The 27,309-nt window shown below is 43.0% G+C and overlaps 1 protein-coding gene across 1 annotated transcript; it reads left to right on the top strand.

Moving 5' to 3' along the window:
* Positions 1–636: 636 nt before the first annotated feature.
* LOC126473529 (mitochondrial translation release factor in rescue) lies at positions 637–4,156 on the top strand. The gene is made up of 3 exons (XM_050100640.1): positions 637–775; positions 1,025–1,330; positions 3,739–4,156. The coding sequence occupies exons 2-3, from the start codon at positions 1,084–1,086 to the stop codon at positions 3,960–3,962; spliced, it is 471 nt and encodes a 156-aa protein (XP_049956597.1). The 5' UTR covers positions 637–775; positions 1,025–1,083; the 3' UTR covers positions 3,963–4,156.
* The last annotated feature ends 23,153 nt before the right edge of the window (positions 4,157–27,309 follow it).

Raw genomic sequence — 27,309 nt, forward strand, 5'->3', positions numbered from 1 at the left:
AGATATTTTTCATCGTGACGTTTATAATCAAACTACGAAACGTCAAGGGAGCCTTAATCTTAAAAGTTCGAAATATGTGACAAAACAAGAAATATGATTCTGTAGAACAGAAAGTACGATTGAAAGTAAATTCTAATAACTTATTGTGTTCTGAACGAGTATTTGATTTTTACAATCTGAGTTGCTTCTCATAGGATCACAATTGTTGACTTCCCCATCCCCAACTCATAACAAAACTAATATTTCGACCCAATATAGCAGTCGGGGTACTCTACAGTGAGTCTGTCCCCACAAATTATGTTTCAAAAAATTGTTTCGAAGCTAAAGATAAAATTGTCAGTCAGTAGCATATGTTTCCGCGTTCGAAAGCCGTCTGCAGTAAGACAAATGCATGTCGCAGGTAGATTACTTGCACTAGTTTGTACAGATTCCGGAAGAGGCGCTAGGATTACCCGTAAGCCGTAAACAATCTGCTGTGCCCTTTTCAGCTATCACAGCTGCATACTAGTGCTTAATTATAACACAATTTTGAGAAATATTCGTCATTTATTAGTTAACTGATTTGATATGTGTATGACTGTGGACAATTTCTCAAACGTTACAGATAATGGCCGCACCAAGTGGGCGTGAGGTTCTAAGGCTATATAAAAGTTTACTCCAGTATGGGAAAGAGTTAAAACTAACGGATAAAAAGTACTTTCGTGATAGGATTACAGCAGAGTTCAAGGCAAACAAAAGACTCGTAGAAGAAAACGAAGTAAAATTTCAGTATGAAGTACGTCGCTGAAATAGTTCACTTCGTACATGCTTTTATTTCAAGTTCAAATTTGTGTAATTACCAAAACGTAGCGAAGTACATTATACATCAAAATATAATTATTTGATTCATCGATTCTCAAGGATTTTCCAAAGTTCTTTTTGTTTTGCTGTGATCACTGTTAATGTGTTACAGTTAGACTGAAGAATTTTCATGCTAATAGAGGTCCAGTAATATGTAAGTTGTATACTCTTTTTTCCCTTACAGAAAGGTCTGAGACTTTTGCAAAATCGTCGTATTATCTAGAAGAGTAAATATCGAAGTGAATGATGTCTGTTACTGGAATAAGGCAAATTATTTCAAGAAGTGGGCCCATTTTCTGGAGTGAACGCACAAGCACTGAATTGGCTTCTGCCCTAACATTTTTAAGACACAAACATACATTGGATTACTCACGTGTCCCTACACTACAAGAAGAAGACCTCGAAGAAGTATTTGTCAGGGGTAGTGGACCTGGTGGCCAGGCTGTTAACAAGACAAATAATTGTGTTGTGCTCACCCATAAACCAACAGGTAACAATATATATTTACATGTGTGTTCATGTAATGTGCAAGAAGTTCACATAATGTATTTATGCTGCCCAGTCATAAGTTTCCGCTGCAGATGTTTGCATCATTTTCTTTCCCCAAAATTGCATTAGATCATCATTATTTTAAAGTGGGAAAACTATTCTTATAATGAGTATGTGATAAAGAGCAGGGACGCATTACTTTTACTGGTGGATGCTTGAAAATGTGACATATTTATTCCATTCATGGAATAGATGGAATGCCTGTTCTGGTTTCATTCAGACACTTCCTCTCATCTTTTCAGAGGTTGTCCAAAATTTCATTCTTTACATCTGCCATATTCTGTTTGTCCAGAAGTACTCCCTCCATTCTATAGGTATCACCTTTCCATTTATTCATATTTTCTGCAATTTTTTTTTTTCAGGTATAATATTTCATTTGATTCTTATTTCATGATTGCGTATCCTATACAACCTAAAACATCCTTCTTTTCTTAGGAATCTAATTTTTGCTGTTTGAATACTGTCATTTTTCTATAAGGAGACACAGGCTTCTTGTGTCAAAATTGATTATCTCATTAGCATATTTAAAAATAAATCTTGTATGTTTCGTAAACCTGTTATTAAGCATTAGCTGCCATTAGTCCCAAACATACATATGAAGCACTATATCTTTGTTTCTAAAAGTCTATCTTTGTCGTAACTTAGTGAATTAAATCAACCCACAAGTGGCAAAATGGTGACATTTGCAAAGAAAGAGTGTCATTGATAACTATTTTTGATTGGGTAGGACATTAAACTTGGAAATCTGCTGCTTTGGATTTTGGTACTGTTATTATTAAGTTGTTTGCTTACAAACTATTGCAATATGAACTTGTATCATTTGAGTTCACCTTCTATCTTTTGTTTAAGAGAAGAGCTGCAGTGGGCTGAGTGCCAAATACACACAGTACAAAAGAGCACTGTATTTTCTGGAAAGATCTGTTGCAAAATTCATGATGGTGGCTTTTCGAGGCAGATATCCTGTCCAAGCACGTAAAGGATTCAATTGAATTTTATGTAGCATCAGATAGTAATATCAAACCCCACAGAAGGTGATAATTTGATTGTGAGTTGGCAAAATCGACCAATGAATTGTGTAAAAAGATGTTTCCTCTCCAAATCAAGGCTGTAGTGACACTAATCTGTAGGGTAGCCCAAGGCCTAGGTTAGGTTGTAAGGTGATTATTTTGTTGTGAGTTGGCAAAGCCAACAAATGTGGTATGACACGAATGTGAGACACATGTATTGAATTCGTGTTGGTATTCAATACAGTATTCCGTCATCTCTTGGTATGAAACACATCATTTCTCCCTCTTTCATTGGCTGCACAGAACAAGCAGCTGACACACCCACTCTCATTACTGTGATCCCTCATAGCAAGCACTGACAACATTGCTACACATAACGTGTAAATATGGCCTTGGCGTGGCTGTAAACTTCTACCAGAAAGAATTTATTTCCTCACAGGTAAGGTCGGCATAGACCAAGCACATAGAGGCAAACAGAAATTGTTTTATTCTCACTGCCAAAACAGTATAATGTGGCAGACAAAATACAAATAAAGCTATGTAAAGATGAACTGCATATCATAGTACCGATTACAATTATTTCTGTTGTTAGTGTTTACTGTATTTTCTAGCTGTGTAATTTATCTTTTTCTTTTATTCCATAGTCACAGGTACCAAAGAATGTAATGATTAGATTACTTGCTGACTTTGTTTTAGTATGTTCAACTTGTTCTTCACTGATATATGTAACTGAAAGTTTGTCTGCTGTTTATATTAACTTTATCACGACCTCAGTTTCTTTCAGTCCCTCATCGCAGATGCTCATAGGCAGAGATTATTTAAAGTTTGTTCATCTCTAATTATGAATGATCTCAGTAGAACTTTTCCTGTGTATTATTTATCATAACATTTTTATGTAGGAATGAATGTCTTCCATTATTTTCATAGAGGCCTCAAAAACAGTATTCCCGTATGTCAGCAGTATAAAGTAGGTAAACTACGCACACAATAATATATACAATTTCTTTTATTTTCATTCTATGAGGAATGTATTGGTGGCACATTAAGTTGACAGTCATATGCATAATTTAAGGAATCAGGTTAACAACTCATCGTGTAGTAATCTGAGAAGTAGTGGTGTTCTGTCTCGTGTTTATTTGACTATCGGCGACTCTGTGCCTTAATTCCTATAAGGGTTGTTACCTTTGGTCTTTAAATTGTTTGTATTCCACCAAGGACTTTCTATTACAACAAAGTCTGTATTTATACATTACTAGTTTTCCGTTTGAAGTAATAATTTAACATCAGTTTTTTACCTTTTACATCAAACATTGCACAGTATTAAACTGCATGTTATCTACAGGTTTAGTCGTAAAAGTTCATCATTCAAGACTGCAGAGTGAGAATCGGAAGCTAGCACGTGATTTGCTGGTAGAGAAACTGGATGCCCTCGTAAATGGGGAACACAGCTTGCAAGCACAGCGGAAGTGTCTTCAACAGCAGAAGCAAAAGAAGGAAGAGCAACGTCGAAACAAACGAGAACTTCTGAAGAAACTTTGGCGTGAACGTGAAGGCTTGAATTCATGAGAGGGATCACTTGATGTGCAAAGACAATAGATAAGTAAATCAATTGGTTTGCACTGAAGTGGGAGCAAATAAGCAGATAATTTTAGTTATCATCATTTGTATTTTACTGAAAAACAGATAAATAATTAAAATTATCAAAGGATTGAACTGTAACACTATCCTCAAGAAAAGTATATACAAATTAAAAAAGTGAATAGTCATAACCTTTCTTAGTCTCCTCCTCCTTAAAACATAAATTGAAGGTGCTGTGCTGGAATAAGACATGTAACTCGGGACATGGTGTTAAACTGCTTATTATTGGGACCTGACATATCCAGATAATCAAATTTGTTGACAAGATACACGCAACTTCCGATGCTAATATTGCATGACTGAACAGTATTTGACAAATGGGAGCAAAGTGAGTCACAAATTATGCAGTGTTCACTAGCTACTAATAGGTAACAAGTATCTCAAGCAGATAAGAGGGGCACTAGGATAACAGCATTTGTCATACTATATTCAGATTAAAAAAAAAATTGATAGGTTTTCTGAGACACAGTCAGGAATCAAATTAATGTAATTGTGTTGTTGCTAATCAAGGCTTGAATTTAAAAGTTATATAGGTATTTTTCATTTTGAACGATGTAAAGAAAATTATCTACTTTACTTCTGAACAGGTTTGCTTTCATAGTTTGAAGTGGGCTACCCGTCAGCAGACACAGAGTTATATGTAAATGGCATTTACAAAACATACTACATGTAACATTTGAAAGCCAACAGTGTTGCTTATGTGTTACTTGCAAAATTACACTTAAAACACACCCTTTTGCTGTTAATTTTCAAGAAATATCTGTCCAAGTTCTTTTGTTTTTCTTTTTCCTGACATTCTCATTTTCTGGAGACCCAAGTCATCGATATAGTCGGACTAATTTTGTATTGCGTGCTTCAGTGAAAGATCAAAACATTACAGTAAGTTGGTGTGCGTGATAATGAGTTCCTTTATCTTCTAATTTTTGTTGTCTTTTTGCTAGCAAACACATTCATTTCACTGTACCTGCATCTCCTAGCTGTTCAAATCTCAGTTCATAGTCATTGCTAGTTAACCATTCAGATATGTTTTCTTCATCTGTCTCTTCACAACCAGAAATTTATATTCTAAATGAAAATATTTGTTTTAATTTTAAGAGAATATTTCAGGCTTGCTTTTTTTTATGCATTCAAACAGTGCCGGGCTGTGGATGGATAATCCACCTGGATAATTGGGAGTTGGCTGTCTGTTACTCTCATTTATCACATAAATGGTCCGCTGAGTCAGTGTGTACTCGGGTGTTATTAGCATGTGAAACACATTTCTGAGAATGGCTATGTTAAATTATCAAAGCAGAAGCAAAGAATGTAGAAATGGATATCTTCTCAAAACAATCTTTCATTTTGCTCATATTATGAAAAGACTGCAAGCAGTTGTGCATGATGACAGAAGCAGTCTGGGTGGTTGGGAGATAGAGGAGGCTGGGTTGGGGAAGGGGAGCGATAGCAGGGAAGGGGTGATGCACAGTAAAGTGCTGCTTGTGGGAGCACACAGGGATTACGTGGAGAGGGTAGAGGAGCTAGGTGCAGTCAGGAGGTTAGACGGAGGGTGGGAGGGCAGCAGAAAAGGAGAGAAGTAAAAAGACAGTGGGTGTGTTGGTGGAATAGAGGGCTGTGTAATGTTGATGCTGGAGTGAGAACAGGGAAGGGGATAGAGGGATTAACAAAGGTTGAGGCCAGAATGTAGAATATGTTGCGGGGAGAGTTCCCACCTGCACAACTCAGAAAAGCTAGTGTTGGTGGAAAGGTGGCACGTGCTGCGAAGCAGCCATTAAAATCTTTCATTTTGAAAGAGTGCTTCTCAATGGCTCTCTCCTTATAATTAGAAGGTAAAAATTTAGTATGACTCGGGATCCAGTAGGACCATTCTGGAATTTCTGTTAGGGCCATATTTTCTGATGATCATTTTTTATGTAGTGTTCAATGTGGGAAGCTAGAAGGAAATATACCAAGTGTTACACATACAAGAGAGTACAGTAGTGTCAGGCAGAAACTGAATTGTCACATGGAGCATAGGCCCATCATTAACGATATTAGGGAGAGAGAGAGAGAGAGAGAGAGAGAGAGAGAGTGAGTGAGTGAGTGCAGATTAACTGTGTGGTGTGGAAAACACACACTGTTCTAGCAGGCTATTTAAAAAAAAAAAAAAAAAAAAACTGTGATTAAATTGTATTATGTTATATCCAGTTTTTCTTAGGTCAAATAAATAATCTAACTTTTTTAATACATTAAAAATGTTTTGTGAAAGATGAATGACCATGATGAATCTATTTACAAATGTGCTGTGTGTACACTGTTTGCAACATATTCATTGGATCTTGAGCTATCAGTGGAAGTGACAAAATTAGAAACCTGCGTGTTTCTCTAAAAGTGATTGTATTTATCTGAGAAGATGCATTACATTTCCACTTCATGGACTGAGACTTACAACAAGAACAAGGGTATGAAATGCGACAGCAGCAAAGGAGAAACTGCTGCACACAACTACTCCATTGCTATTAGACTAGTTGTTATCACTTAAGTCTGATAATAGCTGTAGCTGAGATTATTTAAATTAATACTTAAGTTTTCTTTTTAATTGATAGGGTGTATCAAAAAGAATCATCTAATTTGGCATATCTATATATCTGAAATTAATAAACATATACAATGAATTTTGTTTTTTGATGAACGGAAAACTCGAAGTGGTTTTTTTCCCCATACCTTTGCATAGGTGTTCAATATGTCCCTTTTGAGATGCACAGATGCAGCATATGTCAATGTGGTGTTCAAATTGTCCTCACACTGCAGCGAATATGTCTCGAGTCCCTCTTGTGTTGTACAACTTCATGTGGTTGTTCTATACCCCATATTCTCACATTATGATGGTTCACCTTTCCATTTAAATGGAGTATTGCCTCATCACTAAACACTAAGCGTGAAAGAAAACTTTCATTCTCCTCCTTGCCAAGAACGAAATTACAGAACTCTACACATTGTTGTTTGTCACCTTCACGATGAACTAGCAGTAACTGAATTTTGTATGGTTCCATTTGTAAACATCAACACAACACACTCCGGACGGACATCGGGTGCATGTTAAGCTGTTGAGTTGCACGGCGAACAGATTTCTGCGGACTCCTTGTGAAACTGTGGCAGATGAGTTCGACATCTGTGTCAGACACGAGGGGACAGCGCAGCAATTTCCCTTTACACAAACAACCCGTTTCTCGGAATCGAGAGTTTGCTCTTACCAATACTCTGTGCTGTTGGAGGATCTGCACCATACCTAGTACGAAAGTTACACTGAACAGTTATTACGGACACGCACTGCGCAAAATGTAGAACACAAAATACTTTCTTCTGTTCTGACACCATTTTCACTAGGACTAAATTGGGCACTCAGTGCTGCTGCCTAGTGGGAACCATGAAAAAATCGAGAGTTTGCTCTTACCAACTGTACATTGTCCATGCACGTATCTCAAATAACATAAGTTATGATTTTTTAAAAATCGGATGATTCTTTTTGATACATCCTGTATATTTCAGCCTAAGGTCACATACATGGCATTGTAACTGGTTTCGACTTATTACAAAGTCATCAGATGACGTGTTTAAACAGAAAGAAAAAGGATGGTGGTAAAACAGAAGGAAACTAAATTATAAATCAAACTAACTTCCATACACAATTATACATATTTCAATGGGCTACATAGCAACTCATAAACCGGAGATGTGCTCTGATTGTAGGAATTGAATGCTACAGTTAACTATGCCAGATACTAGTTTGTTAGTTCCAGTTCACATCTGCAGCTGGGTGTCATCTAGACTTCTTCTAGGGTACGTCTAATGTGTCTGCACCAGTAGGTAAGTAGTGTCTTCATAGTTTATGACCTGAAAAGTGTCTCTTGCAATTGAGGGGTTGCCACAGGCTCTGGAAATCAGAGAATTTCAAACACCTCAGGGATTTATCAGGGAAATTTGTAAGGAAAAGGAAAAAAAAATACACTGGAAAAATATCATTTTTGTCTCAGTAGATGAAATGGTTTGTTTACTGAGGTGTCATCCATTGTCGTTGGCTGGGTGCAGCTGAGCACCTGTGCCGCTTCCTTTCTCCCCTTCCTACCACTCCCCTGAGTTTGCAGTCAGCGATGCCACCACTTCCTGCAGCAAGCCTAGCAGCTGCCGGCAAGAGGCAGTGAGGAGTGATTTCTTTGGATCTTATTCTCAGATGTGTGTGTGTGTGTGTGTGTGTGTGTGTGTGTGTGTGTGTGTGTGTGTGTGTGTGTGTGCGTGTGCGTGTGTGTGTGCGTGCGTGTGCGCACTATCGTTTTCTCACACTATGGCTGTAAATGTAGTTGAGTGTGTGATTGTCTTTTCTACGTGCCTGTCTGTGGCTCAGCAATTATCTTTATGGCGAGTTGCTACCTATTCCCATTATTATTGATTCTCCGAGTATTTGAACAAGTCACCTGTTGCTTGAATTGATCACCATGGTCTCAGTTCACAAGTGTGCTGTCTGTGGCTCATGAACAGCTGGCCATATGAGTGGATTTCCGCAATGGACCAAAACCAGAGGCTGTTTCTGCGGGTATCTGTAATGGATCAGGCCTGCCGATCTGAAGCCATTCAGTTCCCACTAATGTGCAGGCCCTGCTTGTCGTATCTAGTCTCACCGATCTGCCTGCAGGCCAGATCTGTTTGTGTGTGGCATAATGCAGCAGATTTTCATGTTTTCTCCATGGACAGAAAACTGGTGCTCCTCAGCAGGCCAGAGACCACAGGCAATGGATTTCAGGAATTGCAACTGCCTCGCCGCAAGTATTTTGTACAGTGTGGCGTTTTATAGATATTTTACTTGTTCTAGTACATTTTGGCACTTCAAAGGTAGTTGATATGTTAGAAAGTGTGGATGATAAGAAAAAGAAATTCGTGGTGGTTTGCACACATGTACTCGTATATTTCTCGAAAGAAAAATGTCACAATACCTGTAAAATAATAGATATGACACAGTGGGTAATACCTGACAATAACAAACATAGTAGAACCAATATACAGTGCTAGCATACATAATTCTTCCCCACCTTATACATGACTTTCAAGGGGCCTACTTTTTTCTGTGGTGATTTCTTAAATCAGTGAAGGTATTTTAAATCCATCTTGTGACTCCAAGGAAATGCGTATATTTGTCACCAAATGTGTTTCGTTGTATTGAAATAAAATAACATCAGTGGTCTTAATGAAATACACATACCATTTGGCTTGCTTTCTCCATCTAAGAACAGTTCATTACAAAAATGTTGATGTTAGTAGTTAAGATTTTTTCTCACATCAGGAAATGCCACCTGGTTGCAAGTTTTTTTAGATATTCCCTCATCTGCACTATTGTTTCTTTTTCTGTAGCTGCAAAGACAAATTGTCAACTTGCGTCTTAATTTACCCTTTAGATCTCAAAATTCGTCAGGGAAAAATGCCAAAACTCATCAGGGAATTTCACTTGGGGAAACTTATGGCACCCCTGAATTAGTATTATACTGAAAATATACACTCCTGGAAATTGAAATAAGAACACCGTGAATTCATTGTCCCAGGAAGGGGAAACTTTATTGACACATTGCTGGAGTCAGATACATCACATGATCACACTGACAGAACCACAGGCACATAGACACAGGCAACAGAGCATGCACAATGTCGGCACTAGTACAGTGTATATCCACCTTTCGCAGCAATGCAGGCTGCTATTCTCCCATGGAGACGACCGTAGAGATGCTGGATGCAGTCCTGTGGAACGGCTTGCCATGCCATTTCCACCTGGCGCCTCAGTTGGACCAGCGTTCGTGCTGGACGTGCAGACCGCGTGAGACGACGCTTCATCCAGTCCCGAACATGCTCAATGGGGGACAGATCCGGGGATCTTGCTGGCCAGGGTAGTTGACTTACACCTTCTAGAGCACGTTGGGTGGCACGGGATACTTGCGGACGTGCATTGTCCTGTTGGAACAGCAAGTTCCCTTGCCGGTCTAGGAATGGTAGAACGATGGGTTCGATGACGGTTTGGATGTACCGTGCACTATTCAGTGTCCCCTCGACGATCACCAGTGGTGTACGGCCAGTGTAGGAGATCGCTCCCCACACCATGATGCCGGGTGTTGGCCCTGTGTGCCTCGGTCGTATGCAGTCCTGATTGTGGCGCTCACCTGCACGGCGCCAAACACGCATACGACCATCATTGGCACCAAGGCAGAAGCGACTCTCATCGCTGAAGACGACACGTCTCCATTCGTCCCTCCATTCACGCCTGTCGCGACACCACTGGAGGCGGGCTGCACGATGTTGGGGCGTGAGCGGAAGACGGCCTAACGGTGTGCGGGACCGTAGCCCAGGTTCATGGAGACGGTTGCGAATGGTCCTCGCCGATACCCCAGGAGCAACAGTGTCCCTAATTTGCTGGGAAGTGGCGGTGCGGTCCCCTACGGCACTGCGTAGGATCCTACGGTCTTGGCATGCATCCGTGCGTCGCTGCGGTCCGGTCCCAGGTCGACGGGCACGTGCACCTTCCGCCGACCACTGGCGACAACATCGATGTACTGTGGAGACCTCACGCCCCACGTGTTGAGCAATTCGGCGGTACGTCCACCCGGCCTCCCGCATGCCCACTATACGCCCTCGCTTAAAGTCCGTCAACTGCACATACGGTTCACGTCCACGCTGTCGCGGCATGCTACCAGTGTTAAAGACTGCGATGGAGCTCCGTATGCCACGGCAAACTGGCTGACACTGACGGCGGCGGTGCACAAATGCTGCGCAGCTAGCGCCATTCGACGGCCAACACCGCGGTTCCTGGTGTGTCCGCTGCGCCGTGCGTGTGATCATTGCTTGTACAGCCCTCTCGCAGTGTCCGGAGCAAGTATGGTGGGTCTGACACACCGGTGTCAATGTGTTCTTTTTTCCATTTCCAGGAGTGTATTTAATCTTAGATCTGCAATTTAAGAGTTACCAGATTCATCCTATTACATGGCTAACTGTAGGCTTCAGATCCATTAATCAGCTCACAGATCTGGTTACACTGAATGCCTCTCCAGGCCTGTTCAGTTGATCAGCAAGTGTGTATAGCTGAGAAAAGACAGTAGTATGGATTGTAATTGTTTCTGGTATTTTACTACTCCACATTTTCCTCCTGTTCAAACAGATGATCTGATGATTTAGTAATAGGTCAAAGCTGTTAATGATACCACTTCAAACAATGGCAACCCCAGGTAGGAATATCAACAATATAAGGAAAATGATAAATTGCTACTTACTGTGAAGTTGACCCATTGACAGGTGCAAATAAAGGCCATTACACATTCAGCGTTTGGCCAAAGCCTTCTTCAGAAAAGAAAAACGCACACATTTACTCAAGCAAGCACACCTCTTGCATACATGACCATCTCTGGTAGCTTGGACTGGAATGCAATTGTCATGTGGAACAAAGGCAGCTCTCTGGAGGGTGCAAGAAAGGGATAGTGGGTGGGGGGAGAATGCTGTCTGATGAAGGGTGCAGAGGGACTAAATGGAGGCATGACAAGACTGCCACCAGCTACAGTATTGGGAAACTGTTGGGCAGGGTGAGGGAAGGGGGAGTGGAAAAGGAGAGGCACAGGGAAGGGGAAAGATGGGCAGATGCATTGACAGAGTACAGCACACAATGCGGGTGAAGTGTGAATAGGGAGTAGGAATGGGGAAACTGTTGGATGGTGGGGTGGAGGCAGTAGGTTACCATAGGTTGAGATTTGGTAAATTTCAGGAGCTGAAAATGTGATATCAGGATAACTCCCATCTGTGCAGTTCAGAAAAGCTGGTGGTGAACAGGAGGATCCAGATGGCTCAGACTGTGAAACAGCCACTGAAATCAAACATTTTATGTTCAGCTGAATGTCGTGCCATAGGGTGGTGTACTGTGCTGTTGGCCACAGTCTGACAGTGGCTTTTCATTCTGGTGGACTGCTGCTTGGTTGTCATACCAACATAAAAAGCAGTGCAATCATTGCAGCAGAGCTGGAATACGACATGGCCACTTTTACAGGTGGCCCGGCCTCTGGTGGGGGCAGGATCTGCTTGTGACAGGCCTGGAATAGGAAGTGCTGGGTGGGCAAGTCCTGCTCCTGGGTCATCCATAGGGATATCGTCCTTGTGGCAGGGGATTGGAAGTGGCATAGGGATTGACTAGGATTTAGTGTAGGTTGTGTGAGTGACAGAACATCACTTTAGGATGGGTGGGAAGTATCTCAACAGCTATCATCTCCTCCACACCAAAAAATCATTCCCATACAGCCTGCCCACCTGGGGACAGTGTATCTGCAGTGACAAGAACTGTCTTGCCCTTCATGCTGTAGGTCTCACCAAGGCCTTCACAGACAGGCACTATCCCTCCTCTCTGTGCCATTTCACCACATGCCCCCAAAAACTAGCTACAAAGGAGTGCCCCCTCCATCACCTAATACCACCCCAGACTAGAACAACTGAACCACATCATTTCTTTGATAAACTATCATCATGCCCTGAAATGAGGGACATCTTACCCAAGATCCTTCCCATCCCTCCTAAAGTGATGGTCCATCACCCACCCAATCTCCACAACATCCTCAGTCCATCCCTATGCCAGGTACTGTTGGTGGTTGGTGAATTTTATGTGGACAGAGGAATGGATGAAGCTACCAGAGAGGAGAAGCAGTGGGAGAGCACCATCCTTCGCCAGGTCCCTTCCTAAGAACACCAGTCTTTTGGTAGATGAAAGGAAAGGCACAAACAGCCTCAAAACAAATCATGACCTAATCATCCTACCTGCAGACAATGGTTCCACCACTGTTGTTATTAATCAGAATGACTATCTGGTGGAAGGTGTGTGCTACTTAACCTCAAAACAAATCCTGACCTAATCATCCCACCTGCAAAGGTTCCACCACTGTAATAACTAATCACAGTCACTACCTGGCAGAAGGCCTGTGCTAATGATCTGACTCATCCAACTATAAACTGTGACAGAGTGGTCACATCCCAGAAGTCAAAACATAACCTCCAGTCTCTGCTTAAAGCCTTAGGTTCTTCTCAGATCCTCTCCTCTGAATTCATTTCCCTCCTCACCCCGATGATGCCCCGTGCACCCACTTGTACATGCTCCCCAAAATCCTCAAACCCAACAATCCTGGATGCCCCATTGTAGCTTGTTATGCACTCCCACTGAAAGAATTTCAGCCCAAATCGACAGATACCTCCGACCAGCTGCCCGTAATCTAGTCTCCCGTGTCAAAGATACCAACTGGTTCCTTCTCATCTCTCCATCATCCCCTTCCTTTTACCTCCTGATTCCCTACTTGTCACTTTGGACACCACTTCCCTATACATCAACATCCTTCATGTATATGGTCTTGTCGCTGTTGAACACTACCTTTCCCAATGTCCTTCAGACTCCAAAGCCATTACCTCATTCTCCTTACTAACTCACAACTTCTTCTTCTTTGAAGGCGAAGTATACAAGAAATCTGCATCACAGCCATGAGCACATGCTTAGCACCATCCTATGCCTACCCGTTTATGGGCCATCTAGAGGATACCTTAGCCTCCCGTCTCCCAGAATGCCAAAGCCCTAGTTTAGTTCAGGTTCATTGATAATATCTTCATGATCTGGACGCAGGGCCAACACACCCTATCCCCATTCCTTCGCAACTTCAACACCTTCTCTCTCATCTGCAATGGCTGGTCCTCCTAATCACAGTATGCCACCTTCTTGGACGTTGACCTCCTCCTCTCTGATGGCTCCATCCACACCTCTGTCCACATTAAACCCATCAGCCACCAACAGTACCTGCATTTCAACAGCTGTCATTCCCTGCACACCAAAAAATTCCTCCCATACAGCCTGGCCACCTAGGGACAGCATATCTGTGGTGACAAGAACCCTCTTGCCCTTATGCTGAAGATCTCACCGAGGCTTTCACAGAAAGGCACTATACCCAGACCTAGTCCGTAAACAGATCTCTGTGCCATTTCCCCACCTGTCCACAAGAACCAAGTACAAAGGAGTGCCCTCTTTGTCACCTAATACCACCCTGAACTGGAACAAATGACCCACATTGTTGGTCAGGGCTTTGATTACCTGTAATCATGCTCTGAGATGAGGGACATCCTACCCAAGATACTTCCCACCCCTCATAAAGTGGTGTTCCACTGCTCACCCAACCTCCATAACATCCTTGTCCATACCTATGCCACTCTCAATCCCAAGCATTTGCCACAGGAGTCATATCCCTATGCAAGATCTGCCCAATCCACCCACCCAGTACTTCCTACTCTAGTCCTGTTACAGGATTATCCTACCCCATCAGAGGCCAGACGATCTGTGAAAGCAGGTGTGGTGTGCCGAGATACCACACAAGAAGAGTTTGCGACAGTTGGCATCAGAAGTACTAATTACCTGTCCATCAGGAAGAATGGCTACTGCCAAACTGTTGTCAGTAGACCAACCTGCAGCACAACATTCAGCTGAACATAAAATGCTTGATTTCAATGGCTGTATCACAACCTGAGCAATCTGGATCCTCCCCTCCACCACCAGCTTTCCTGAATTGCACAGATGGGAGTTATCCTTACATCGCATTCTCCACTCCTGACCCCCGCCCCCCCTCCCCTGCAGGTCCAGGGGTTAGAATAGGCCTGAGGTATTCCTCCCTGTTGTAAGAGGTGACTAAAAGGAGTCTCACACTTTTCAGCCCCATGAGTTCAGGTCCCATTCTATCGTTTGATCTGCCACTTTCAAAATTCTACAGAAGTGCAGGCTATGTGGGGAAGGATACCGTACGTGGTGCACGAGTGCCCTTAGATTCGATCTCCTGAATCTCTTGTCATGGCTTTGCATCTCCACCTGCGATTCAACTGTTTGGGCGAGGACACTTTCTGGGGTATGTCATCTTCTTCTGTTGTCTCCTGTCCCCTTTCGCCCCCATGACAATATTGGATTTCTTTGCACCCTATATCCAGCATGGTAGCCAGTCTGCTGTGGTGGGGCTGTCATGTACCGATTTGGTGGTAGCCCTCTGTTAACACAGGGGTTGTACTTGGTGGGTGGCTCCCATGGGGAGAGTCCCCGATCGAAGTGGGTGGCATCAGGGCGGATGACCCGCAATGCAGCAGACTAAGTCATCTCTTGCTGGTGACCGTACGGCACCAGCAGCCTAGCCGGCCGCAGTGGTCTAGCGGTTCTAGGCGCTCAGTTTGGAACCGCGCGACTGCTACGGTTGCAGGTTCGAATCCTGCCTCGGGCATGGATGTGTGTGATGTCCTTAGGTTAGTTAGGTTTAAGTAGTTCTAAGTTCTAGGGGACTGATGACCTCAGATGTTAAGTCCCATAGTGCTCAGAGCCATTTGAACAAGCAGCCTCTAAGAAGGGGGAGATAGAATACAATGCCGACAGGTATGTCCCTAAATCGTTTCCCTCCCTCGCTACACCATGGGAGGAATGTAGAGATACAGAACAGAGAGACCCATACTCGCCTCGGTTTTTAGTCTGTAGCAGAACCGAGGGGGACTCTTTTCTACTGACAAAGCCTCAAGTTTTCGTTGAACACCTTGAGGATAAGTTTGTAGAAGTGACAGCGCTGTCCAAGGTGCGAAACGGGGCAGTCTTGATTCAGAAAGCATCCCCAGCCCAATCTCGAGTGTTACTCGCCTGCGACAAACTGGGTGATATTCCTGTTTCCGTCAGTCCTCATAAAAGCCCCAACATGGTCCAGGGGATTATTTTCCATCGTTTACAGGGGACCCAAAAACAACATGGTTGCTACCGGTGCCTTCATCTTGACGTTTGAGGGTGATTCATTGCCTGAAAAGGTCAAGGTGATGGTTTACTGCTGTGATGTTAAACCATACGTTCGTCCCCCTATGCGGTTCTCTAAGTGCTGGAAGTTTAGGCACATGTCTTCCCACTGCACTTCCAGTGCCACATGTTGATACTGTGGACGTCCACAGCACCCAGATACTCCATGTGTGCCACCCCCCATCTGCATCAATTGTGGAGAACATCACTCCCCCTGCTCGCCAGACTGCCCAGTACTCCAAAAGGGGTGGAAAATTATGGAGTACAAGACCCTGAACTGGCTGACACAGAGGCTAAACGTAAATTCGAAAGATTAAACCCCACTCGGTTGATGTCAACATACGCTGCAGATACATCACCATCACCATCCCAAGTGTCAGTGGTTCCTCACTCTGTGTTACCAACAGTGGGCCCTCCAGGCCACCAGAATACATCTGCCTCCTTGGTGGTAGGGGGCAAATCTTCCCCCAAAGTAGGTGCTTTGGGAGCAAGCCCCGCCCCCAAACGCAGGGGACATCAGTCCCCTCCCCACTGCTGGAGAAGCAACATTCCTTGGGGCCCTCTCTTCCAAGGTCTCCAGTAGTTCCACGGCGGACACACGCCAGTGGCTCAAGGAGCCAAAGGCTGCTGGTCAAAGAGCTTCATGGTCTTCCTCCATGCCTGAAGCTGCTTCAGAGAAATCTTCCCAGCAAGCTCCTAAAGAGAAGCGAGAGAGGGCAAGCAAACTAGAAGAAGCCTGCTAAGAGACAGAACCCTCTGGTGGCTCCAACACTGCCATTCCCTATCAATTTTGCATATGAGCCTGCAGTGGAGATCTTTGCGTCCCCTGCGGACCTGGTTCTCACTGATGTCTCATCCACCATAGAAATGGCTACAAATACTCAGTCAGAGGCAGCAGGTGACGCTGAGGCATAACCTGCCTCCTTGCGCGCCTCATGCTGTCCCTGCCTCACAATAACGTTATTCTCCAGTGGAACTGCGGCAGTTTTTCCACCACCTAGCTGAGCTAAAGCAACTGTTAAGCTTTACACCTGCTTTCTGCATTGCCCTCCAGGAAACCTGGTTCCCAGCAATGCGGACCCCTGCCCTCTGTGGCTATAAGGGATATTACTGGAACTGCAGCAACTATAGTACAGTGTCAGGTGGAGTTTGTGTCTATGTCCTGAACTCAGTATGCAGTGAACGTGTGCCTCTTCAAATCCCTCTTGAAACTGTGGCTGTCAGGATAAGGACAACGCAGGAAATAACTGTCTGCAATTTTTATCTTCCTCCAGATGGTGCATTACCCCTGAACGCATTGGCTGCACTGATTCATCAACTCCCTAAACCTTTTCTACTTTTGGGAGATTTTAATGCCCATAACCCCTTGTGGGGGTAGCACTGTGCTTACTGGTCGAGGTAGAGATGTCAAAACTTTCCTGTCTCAACTTGACCTCTGCCTCTTAAATACTGGGGCCGCCACACATTTTATTGTGGCGCATGACACATATTCGGCCATTGACCCCTCGGTTTGCAGTCCTGGCCTTCTCCCCTCAATGCACTGGAGAGCACATGACAACCTGTATGGTAGTGACCACTTCCCCATCTTCCTGTCACTGGCCCGGTGTCAGGCCCATGGACGCCTGTCCAGATGGGCTTTAAACAAGGTGGACTGGGAAACTTCAGCTCTGCTGTCACTGTTGAATATCCCCCACACGGTAACATCGATGTGGTGGTTGAGCAGGCAACTACAACGATCGTTCCTGCAGCGGCAGATGCGATCCCTCATTCTTTAGAGTGCCCCCGGCGAAAGACAGTCCTTTGGTGGTCGCCCGAAGTTGCTGAGGCTATAAGGAGCGTCGCGAGCTCTACAGTGGCATAAGCATTTAAATGGCTCCATGCCCTCGTTCGCCAGCGTATGAAAAGACGAAAGCATGAGTGTTGGGAGAGGTATGTGTCGACCATTAGGTGCCGTACGTCACCTTCCCAAGTCTGGGCAAAGATCAAATGACTTTTTGGGTACCAGGCCCCAATAGGTGTTCGTGGTGTTAACATAAATGGCGTGTTATCTACCGACGCAGAGGCGATTGCCGAGCACTTTGCTGAGCACTATGCTCGCGCCTCTGCAACAGAGAATTGCCCCCCACCCCCCACCCTTTCACACTCTCAAATGGCGAATGGAAGAGAAAGTTCTCTCGTACACTACACACCACAGCGAACCCTATAACGCCCCATTTACAGAGTGGGAGCTCCTCAGTGCCCTTGGACATTGCCCCAACACAGCTCGTCGGCCCTATCGGATCCACAGTCAGATGATTAAACATCTCTCATCTGACTACAAGTGACATCTCCTGATGATCTTCAACTGGATCTGGTGCGATGCCATCTTTCCATTGCACTGGCGGGAGAGCACCATTATACCTGTGCTCAGACCCGGCAAAAACCCTCTTGATGTGGATAGCTATCGGCCCATCAGCCTCACCAACGTTCTTTGTAAGCTGCTGGAAAATATGGTGTGGCTGCAGTTGGGTTGGATACTAGAGTCATGTGGCCTACTGACTGTGTGCCGGGGCGGCTTCCGCCTGCATCGCTCTACCACTGATAATCTTGTGTCCCTCGAGTCTGCCATCCGAACAGCCTTTTCCAGACGCCAACACCTTGTTGCCGTCTTTTTTTGATTTACGAAAAGCGTATGACACCACCTGGCGACATCGTATCCTTGGCACATTATACAAGTGGGTTATCCGAGGCCTGCTCCCGATTTTTATCCAGAATTTCCTGTCGCTTTGTACTTTCCATGCCCAAGCTGGTGCCTCCCACAGTTTCCCCCATATCCAGAATGGGGTCCCACAGGGCTCTGTATTGAGTGTATCTCTATTTTTAGTGGCCATTAACGGTCACGCAGCAGCTGTAGGACCGTCCGGCTCACCCTATCTGTATGCAGGCGAATTCTGCATTTTGTACAGCTCCACCAGTACTGGTGCTGCTGAGCGGCACCTACAGGGAGCCATCCACAAGGCGCATTTGTGGGTTTTAGCCCACAGCTTTCAGTTTTCAGCCGCAAAGTCGTGTGTTGTGCACTTCTGTCGGCGTCGTACCGTTCATCCAGAACCAGAACCAGAACTTTACCTTACTGATGATCCCCTCACTGTTGTGGAGATTTTTAGGACTGGTTTTTGACGCCCGATTGACTTGGCTTCTTCACCTTCGTCAGCTTAAGCGGAAGTGCTGGCAGCAAATCAATGCCCTCCACTGCCTGAGCAACACAAACTGGGGTGCAGATTGCCCTACACTGCTGCAGCTATACAGAGCCTTTGTTCAATCCCGCCATGACTATGGGAGTCTCGTTTATGGTTCATCGGCGCCTTCAGTGTTGCATTTACTTGATCCAGTGCACCACTGTGGCATTCGACTAGCGACGGGAGCTCTTAGGACAAGTCCGGATATCAGTGTCCTTGTGGAGGCTGGAGTTCCCCCATTTGGAGGTCAGGTGTGCACAACTGCTCACCAGTTACGTTGCACATGTTCGTAGTTCTCCTGCACATCCTAATTACTGTCTCCTTTTTCGACCCACAGTAGTTTATCTCCCCCCACATCAGCGGCCCAGGTCACGGCTTACAATAGCAGTTCACGTCCAATCCCTTGTATCTGAACTGGAGTCCTTGCCTTTACCACCTATACTCGAAGTCCAATTGCGTACACCTCCATGGTGTACACCTAGGCCACGGCTTTGCCTGGACCTTTCACATGGCCCAAAGGACTTAGTTCACCCCACAGCTCTCTGCTGTCACTTCATCCCAATTCTTGACATTTACCGAGGTCATGAAGTGATTTACACTGACACTCGGTAGCTGATGGTCATGTCGGTTTCACGTATGTCCATGGAAAATGTATTGAACAGCATCCCTTGCCCGATGGCTGCAGTGTTTTCACTGCAGAGCTGGTGGCTATATCTTGTGCTCTGGAGCACATCCGTGTACTGACTCCTTGGGTAGCCTACAAGCTATCAACCAGTGCTACCCTCGTTATCCTTTGGTAGTGATCATCCAGGAGTAACCTATGCCTTGGAACGGTCCGGTCATTCAGTGGTGTTTGTTTGGACCCCAGGACACGTCGGAATCCCAGGCAACGAACTTGCTGACACTGGCCAAACGGGCTATACAGAAACCACTTTTGGAGATCGGCTTTCCAATAACTGACCTGCATTCGTTTCTACATCACCAGGTTTTTCGGCTTTGGGAGACGGAATGCCATAGTCTCAGTACACACGCCAAATTGCATGCCATTAAGGAGACTATGAATGTGTGTCAGTCTTCCATGTGGGCCTCAGTGATTCTCTGCCAGCTCCGCATTGGCCATGCTTGAGCGACCCACGGCTACCTCCTGCGCCGTGGAGACCCCCTCAGTGTCGATGCAGTGCCCGGTCGACAGTAGCTCATATTCTGGTGTACTGTCCAACATTAACTGCCCAGCAACGAAATCTTCGGTTACTGGACTCGTTGCTGCTAATTTTATCTGACAACGCCTCATCAGCTGATTTAGTTTTACGTTTTAATTGTGTTGGTGGTTTTTATCATTTGATCTAAATTTTAGTGCATGTCCTTTGTCCCTGTGTGTCCTCCACACTTGTGCTTTTAGGGTGGAGGTTTTAATGTGTTGCAGAGTGGCTGGCTTCTCCTTTTTATTCTCATGGTCAGCCAGCCACGGTAATCTGTTTTGTCGTTTTAACCTCTTCTACCTGTTTCTTGCGTTTCTGTGATCTTCTCCTCTTTTTTCCATTTAAGTGTTTGTTGCCCTTCCATCGTTCTTGTGGTTTTTCCTTTCTCTCCATTTTGTGTTGTCAGTCTTGCTTGTTTTATTCGGAACAAGGGACCAATGACCTAGCTGTTTGGCCCCTTCCCCCCTCTTTTAAACCAACCAATCCACTCATGAAATTATCCCAGTCTCAATCCAGGATAACCTTCCAACCAACAGTTTCTGCCCCCCTCCGCATCACCTCCTCCCTATTCTTGTTCCATCATCCTGACTGTGTACTGTACTTTGCCAATACACCTGGCTCTCCTTCCCCTACCAAGCTTCTCTCCTTTTCTGCTCCCGCCCCCCTTACCCCATGGCTTCAGCACTGTGCCTGATAGCAGTCTTCTCATGCCTCCATTTAGTACCTACACACTTCACCAGACAGCTGTCTTCTTCCCCCACACCCGTACCCTGCTGTTCGCTCCAGATTGCTGCTTTTGTTCCACATGACAGCTGCATTCCACACCGAGCTGCTGGAGATAATAGTCATGTGCGTGAGGTGTGCTTGTTTGTGTAAATAAACATACACGTGCGTGTGTGTCTTTTTCTGAAGCAAGCTTTGGCTAAAAGCTAAGTGGGTAACAGTCTTTTTGTTGTGCCTCTCCGTAACTCAACATTTCAATTTTAGGGTGAGTAGCAATCTACCGCTTTCTTCATATTAATGATGTTTCAGTTACCTAAATCTGAAAAATATTTTTTTAAATATAGTCTTTCCCTAATGCAGTATACCTGGGTGGTGTAATTCCAGACAGTATTGCCACTGCATCATTCACAGCTCACTTCAGCACCACCAGCCAACTTAGTTCCACCAACCGAGCTGAGGAAGAGTCAAGATTACTCATCTTCATTACAAAGACCTTTTTTTGCTTGAGTGACTCTGAAGCAGATGTGTAGCTCATGTGCAGAATACAGTTGTGTAAAGATGTATTGTGCCTGTGTTGCCGTATTTCTCACACCTATTGAACCTGTCCTTATCACCATTTATTGGCTGATAACAACAATCCACTTGTTAAAACTTTTTATGTATGCATTTTAGGAATGACCCATCATCAGAATACCAAAGAAAATACCTTAATACAGAGTATTGTGTCAAGTGATATCTGATATACCACTTGATATCAAGTACAAGCATACAGCAAATTTTAACTTGGAATGTGCTGAAGTGTAATATTGTAATTCATTTTGAATGAAATTTGAAGGCAATTAGATGGGAACTCGATGGAAATGTTTACATTTGAAGTACATTTCCACTAAATAGGACACTATTTCATGCTGAAGTTACTCGTGACTCGTAACCACACATTATTAGCAATTATTTCACAAATGGCTTATTTGTGGACTCATGCTTACTAGTATGTATCTTATTCTTCTGTGTTAGTTGTCTGGTGTTAATTATTATACACACTGTATCATTGGGAAAAACTAGACACAGAAATAAACTGAGCAGCAGCTAAGTAGGATTTTGATCAAAATCATCTCTTTAATGAAACAGAACCATTACACAAAGGAATTAGAGAGATTAACTGCCAGTGGGCATTGATTTAAATCAATGAGGGAAGTTGAACATTAGTGCCAGACCGGGATTTGAACCCAGGTCTTCTGCTTACAAGGCAAATGCTCTGACCACTATCCCATCTGGATAAAGTGGTCACCATAACTGCATGGACTACCGTAGCACACTTCCTGTCCAACCCAAATTCTCAACGTATACCACACTACATCAGTAGTTCCCACACTCATTAGGCTCATTACTCGTGGCAGCACGCCAATTCCCGCAGAAGTTCAAGCTTGGTGGGCATCTGCACTGAAGGGATCACTGGCCATCATTGCTGTTGTTATATGTGGTGTCTGTTCTTGCAGACAGAATGGCCACACATATATAAATACACTGAGTTGACAAAAGTCATGGGATACCTCCTAATATTGTGTCGGACCTCCTTTTGCCCGGCATAGTGCAGCAACTTGACATAGTATGGACTCAAATAGTCACTGGAAGTCTCCTGCAGAAATATAAAGCCATGCTGCCTCTGTAGCCATCAAAAATTGCAGAAGTGTGCACAAACTGCCCTTTCTGTTATGTCCCATAAATGTTTGATGAGATTCATGTCGGGCGATCTGGGCGGCAAAATAATTCACTTGAATTGTCCAGAATGTTCTTCGAACCAATCGCAAACAATTGTGGTGCATTTTCATCCATAAAAATTCCATCATTGTCTGGAAACAAAGCCCATGAATGGCTCACATTGTCTCTAAGCAGCTGAACATAATCAATTTCGTCACTGAACCAGAGGACACAGTCCATTCCATGTAAACATGGTGCACACCATTATGGAGCCAATACCAACTTGCACAGTACCTTACTGAAAACAGGTGTCCACACTTTATCGGGTCTGCACCACACTTTAACCATACCTTCAGCTCTTTATCAACTGAAATGGGGACTCACCCGACTGATCACAAGCCCAGGCGAGGTGCTGCAGGCGATGTCGTGCTGTTAGCAGAGGCACTCACATTGGTCTTCTACTGCCATAGCCTATCAACACCAGATTTCACTAGTAGATACATTCGTCGTATGCCTGACAACTCTACGCAAACGCCGCTGCTCTCGGTCATTAAGCGAATGCTGTCGGCCAATCCGTTGTCTATGTTGAAATGTAATGCCTAAAATTTGGTACTGTCGGCACATTCTTTACAGTATATTGAATTTCCTCACAATTTCCGAAATGGAATGTCCCATGCATCTAGCTCCAACTACTATTCCGCATACAGTCTGTAAATTCCCATTATGCAGCCATGATCACACCGGACACCTATTCACATGAATCACCTGAGAGCAAATGACTGCTCTGCCAATGCACTGCCCTTTTATATCTTGTGTATGCGATACTACCACCAACCGTATATCTCTATCCTTTGACTTCTGTCACCTCAGTGCAAGACTTTTGCCAGCCTTCTCTGATGACCGCGCCACAGTGTGAAGACATGCTGAATTATACAACTTCAAATAATTTAATACCAGTATTTCTCAATTTTTTTGAAAACATGTACAAACTAACTTCACTGTCAGTGGACAACAGTAACAGTTCTTTCTCTAAATTAAAATTGATAATAAATAACCCCAGGTCTATCTTCTTGTAAAGTAGATGAACCAGTTTATCTTTGACTAGTACTGAAGACAATATCTGTATTGAAGTGAGCTGCATTTTGTGTGTAATCAATCTCAGAAAGTAATCTGTTTTTCTTACTTTTAAAATTGAATGGTTAATATGTTTCCAGGTCATAGGTATCATAATAAATCATTGAACAAAATGTTTACGTGTAAATCTTAACAAAACTAAAATCTCAATGAATTTCTGACTCCTAATGCTATATTAACTAGCCACACTTACTACAATATCAGCCGGAGTGCCAGTGTAGTTTTCAAACCCTGTACCCTCAGAGCAATAACACCCCCCCCCCTTCCAAAAAATAAACAAATAAAATAAAATCTCCAACTGGGGATAATAAATACCATGACTACAGTTAATGGTGAGCTTGATTTTACTATACTGTCAAATCAACCAGTTTATAAGAAACAACACGTAACTTACATTTGCATGTGCCCAGCTCAGTTTCAATTATTGCACAAGAACTAAACATTTTACAGATGTAATACATATTGCATTTTGAAGAGAAACTCTGAAAGTTTTTTTACATACATTCGATATGCAAACCATGAGTGACCCGCCAGATGTCAATACGGTAACTGAATTCTTGCCATACCTGTCCCAGCATGGCATCGTCAACTGTGGCATTCACTTCCCGTATTCTCTCCCGGAGCTCTGCTACATCATGTGGTAGAGGCGGTACATACACCAAATCTTTAATGTGCCCCACAGAAAAGAGTCACACAGAGTGAGATTGGTGATTGGGGAGGCCATATCACAAACTCCAACAAACAAAGCTCGCCCCGCACCTGAACTCACCATGTTTATGACAAGCACCATCAGCAAATTACCAAATACACTGTGGCACTATACATGAAGGGAAAAAAAAAAAAAAGAAAAAAAGAAAAAAACCTGTCATGGTTTCTCTTCAAAATGATATACGTATGTTTGGTTCTTGTGCAATAAATATTTGAAATTGTTCCAAGACTTTATGTACACTCTGTATTTCCCCACTGAATTTCTAAATTGCCTGTAACAGACTGTTGTATTTGTGTTACATCTTGCTTTATAAAATCCATCTAGGACTGAAAACAAGACATACACATTTTTTAAATATTTTCCACTGAGAAAACTTATTCGTTCAGGCTTTTTTTAGCACTGGACTACTGTTAACATAGACTATATATAGAGGCAAATCATTATAACTGCTTAATAGCTTGTCAACCCACCTTTGGAAAGCAAAACAGCAGAGCTTGTGTCACACACATGACTGAAGTCTCAGGCAACTGAAAACCACACTACTGCCAGTTGCCTGAAACAGAAGCCGTGTGTGTGTGTGTGTGTGTGTGTGTGTGTGTGTGTGTGTGTGTGTTGTTGACGAAGGCCTTAATGGCTGAAAGCTTTATTCGTGACAAGTCTTTTTTGTTGTGCCCATCTGCAACTCATCTCCGCTATACGGTGAGTAGCAACGTTCCTTTTCATAATATTGTTACATTCCATCCTGTACTTTCCCACTGTTTGATTTCTACTGGTAGTATGCATTACTAGAAAATATATCGTTCACTGTCTGTCCTTAAAGTCAGAATATATTTCTTAACATAACATTTTTGATGGATTGCGCTGTAGGGCACAAAGACCTTATATTAATACACTATCTAATGCCTCATCCCAGACAGCAAAGTTAAAAACCTATAATGTTACACAATACACTCTTTTTGTGCAAGGGTGAATGTTTCGAGAACTTCTGTATGTATTCCTCAAAGCATGCCTTGCAAGAGTATAGAGAACATAATCACGTTTGACACCAAAACTCCAAGGCAGCCTTGAGACAACATTTACCTTGAAAAAGAAAATATTTAAAATGGTTGTGTGGCCTATTTACAGCAAATGATAAGTGCAATTAGGTAGACCTAACAGCCAACACACAAGGAAAAATTCATTTCAGTTGAGCTGTAAGATTCATTTTGGATGAGTGGAAATGATATGAGTACTGTAACTAATGGAAACATGAAATTGTGCACCTGCATACATTTCAAAGACACCTCTCACCACCCACACAGGAAAGAAAATTTTATTTGTCCCTCGTATAATGTTTTTGAAAGTTGAAACATTATGGCCACCAGCTAGCAGCTGTTCTTTCCAGCTTACTAATGCGGACATTACTATTGTTCTGGAGCTGAAATATTTTTATATTTACTTACACAATGTGTCACCATAAACCTAACAGTATGTATTTCATTAGTTTTCTTTCCAGCAACCTTATGTGATTACTTCAGTTCTAACTTCATATTCACTAAGTGTAAATTGTATACAACATCTATGTATTTCAGCTTTGGAACTTATTTAGTTGAGAAGTCACTGTACTAACAATATGCTGTAGTATATTATGTATGACATGTGTAAAATATTAAAAATGCAATATCGTAAAAATTTTAACCACTCACACTGCACCATCTGAAATGGACACTCTTAGAACAGATTTTTGTTCGTTCCTGCAGTTTTCATGGTAACATGGACTGAATATATCTAGAAAAATAAAAACCTGCACAAGGGCAATTTGTCATTTAATGTTGTGCAAGGATGAATTACTGTGAAAGTATCAACAAATGCCGAAAAAACTTTCAGTGATATACTGCATACATTTTGTCACATACTTGTGGAAGTGTCTTCCTCTAATCACTTTTGTAATGACTGCTTTTAGTGCAAGATTTGAATGTATTTTCAACATACAGTATATCAGGAAAACATGCAGTCTGGTAGCTGCCGTAAGTGTTACACAGGAACAGCATAGTACTTGAGGCTGTGTACGTAGTACCACTGTCTTGTTGCAATATAAAATTTTCATCTACTTATATAATGCACTGTATATTATTATTCCAAAAACAATTTTTCATACCTATTTACCATTACTTTGTATAATTACACCAAGTTATCTATTATTGCTTCAATGAAATGCACTTTCCAACTCCAGTCCTCCTCATCAACCTCCTAAAAAAGTAAGACCTGTCTGCCTCCTTACTATGGTTGGAAGTATTATACATGTATGTGTTGCAACTATGTTAGATGTAAAGATAACTGAAGTGAAATCTACAAAGTTAAACTCTGTGAAGAGATAATAAAACATTAACTCTTTACTATTTAATTTCACTGAGCACACAGCAAAAACTACTGTTTTTTGTTTTTCTTCTCATGACGTGTTATGCTGAGTATAAGAAGTTGAAATGAAATTATAAGCTATGTCATCCACCCTTTTCAAACCTAGTATGGGAATAGTTTCTCTTAAAAAAGAAACACTGAAGAAAACTGATGTTTAGAAAGTAACCTACTTGTCAGGCCAACTGACAATTTGCTCAAAACCATGTGCAGTAGTTGTGATAAGCCAGCTGTAGCTGATACACTGCCAAATCCAACTGCTGCACACCTAAGACATTACGAAGTACTGATATCTATATACTATTACTGTGCAATAAATTTCATGGAGCTTTACAAATTTCTTTAGAGGCTCTGCCTCTCAAGACAAATT

The sequence above is a fragment of the Schistocerca serialis genome, chromosome 4, assembly GCF_023864345.2.
Source record: "Schistocerca serialis cubense isolate TAMUIC-IGC-003099 chromosome 4, iqSchSeri2.2, whole genome shotgun sequence".
In the NCBI taxonomy this organism is placed as follows: Eukaryota; Metazoa; Arthropoda; class Insecta; order Orthoptera; family Acrididae; genus Schistocerca; species Schistocerca serialis.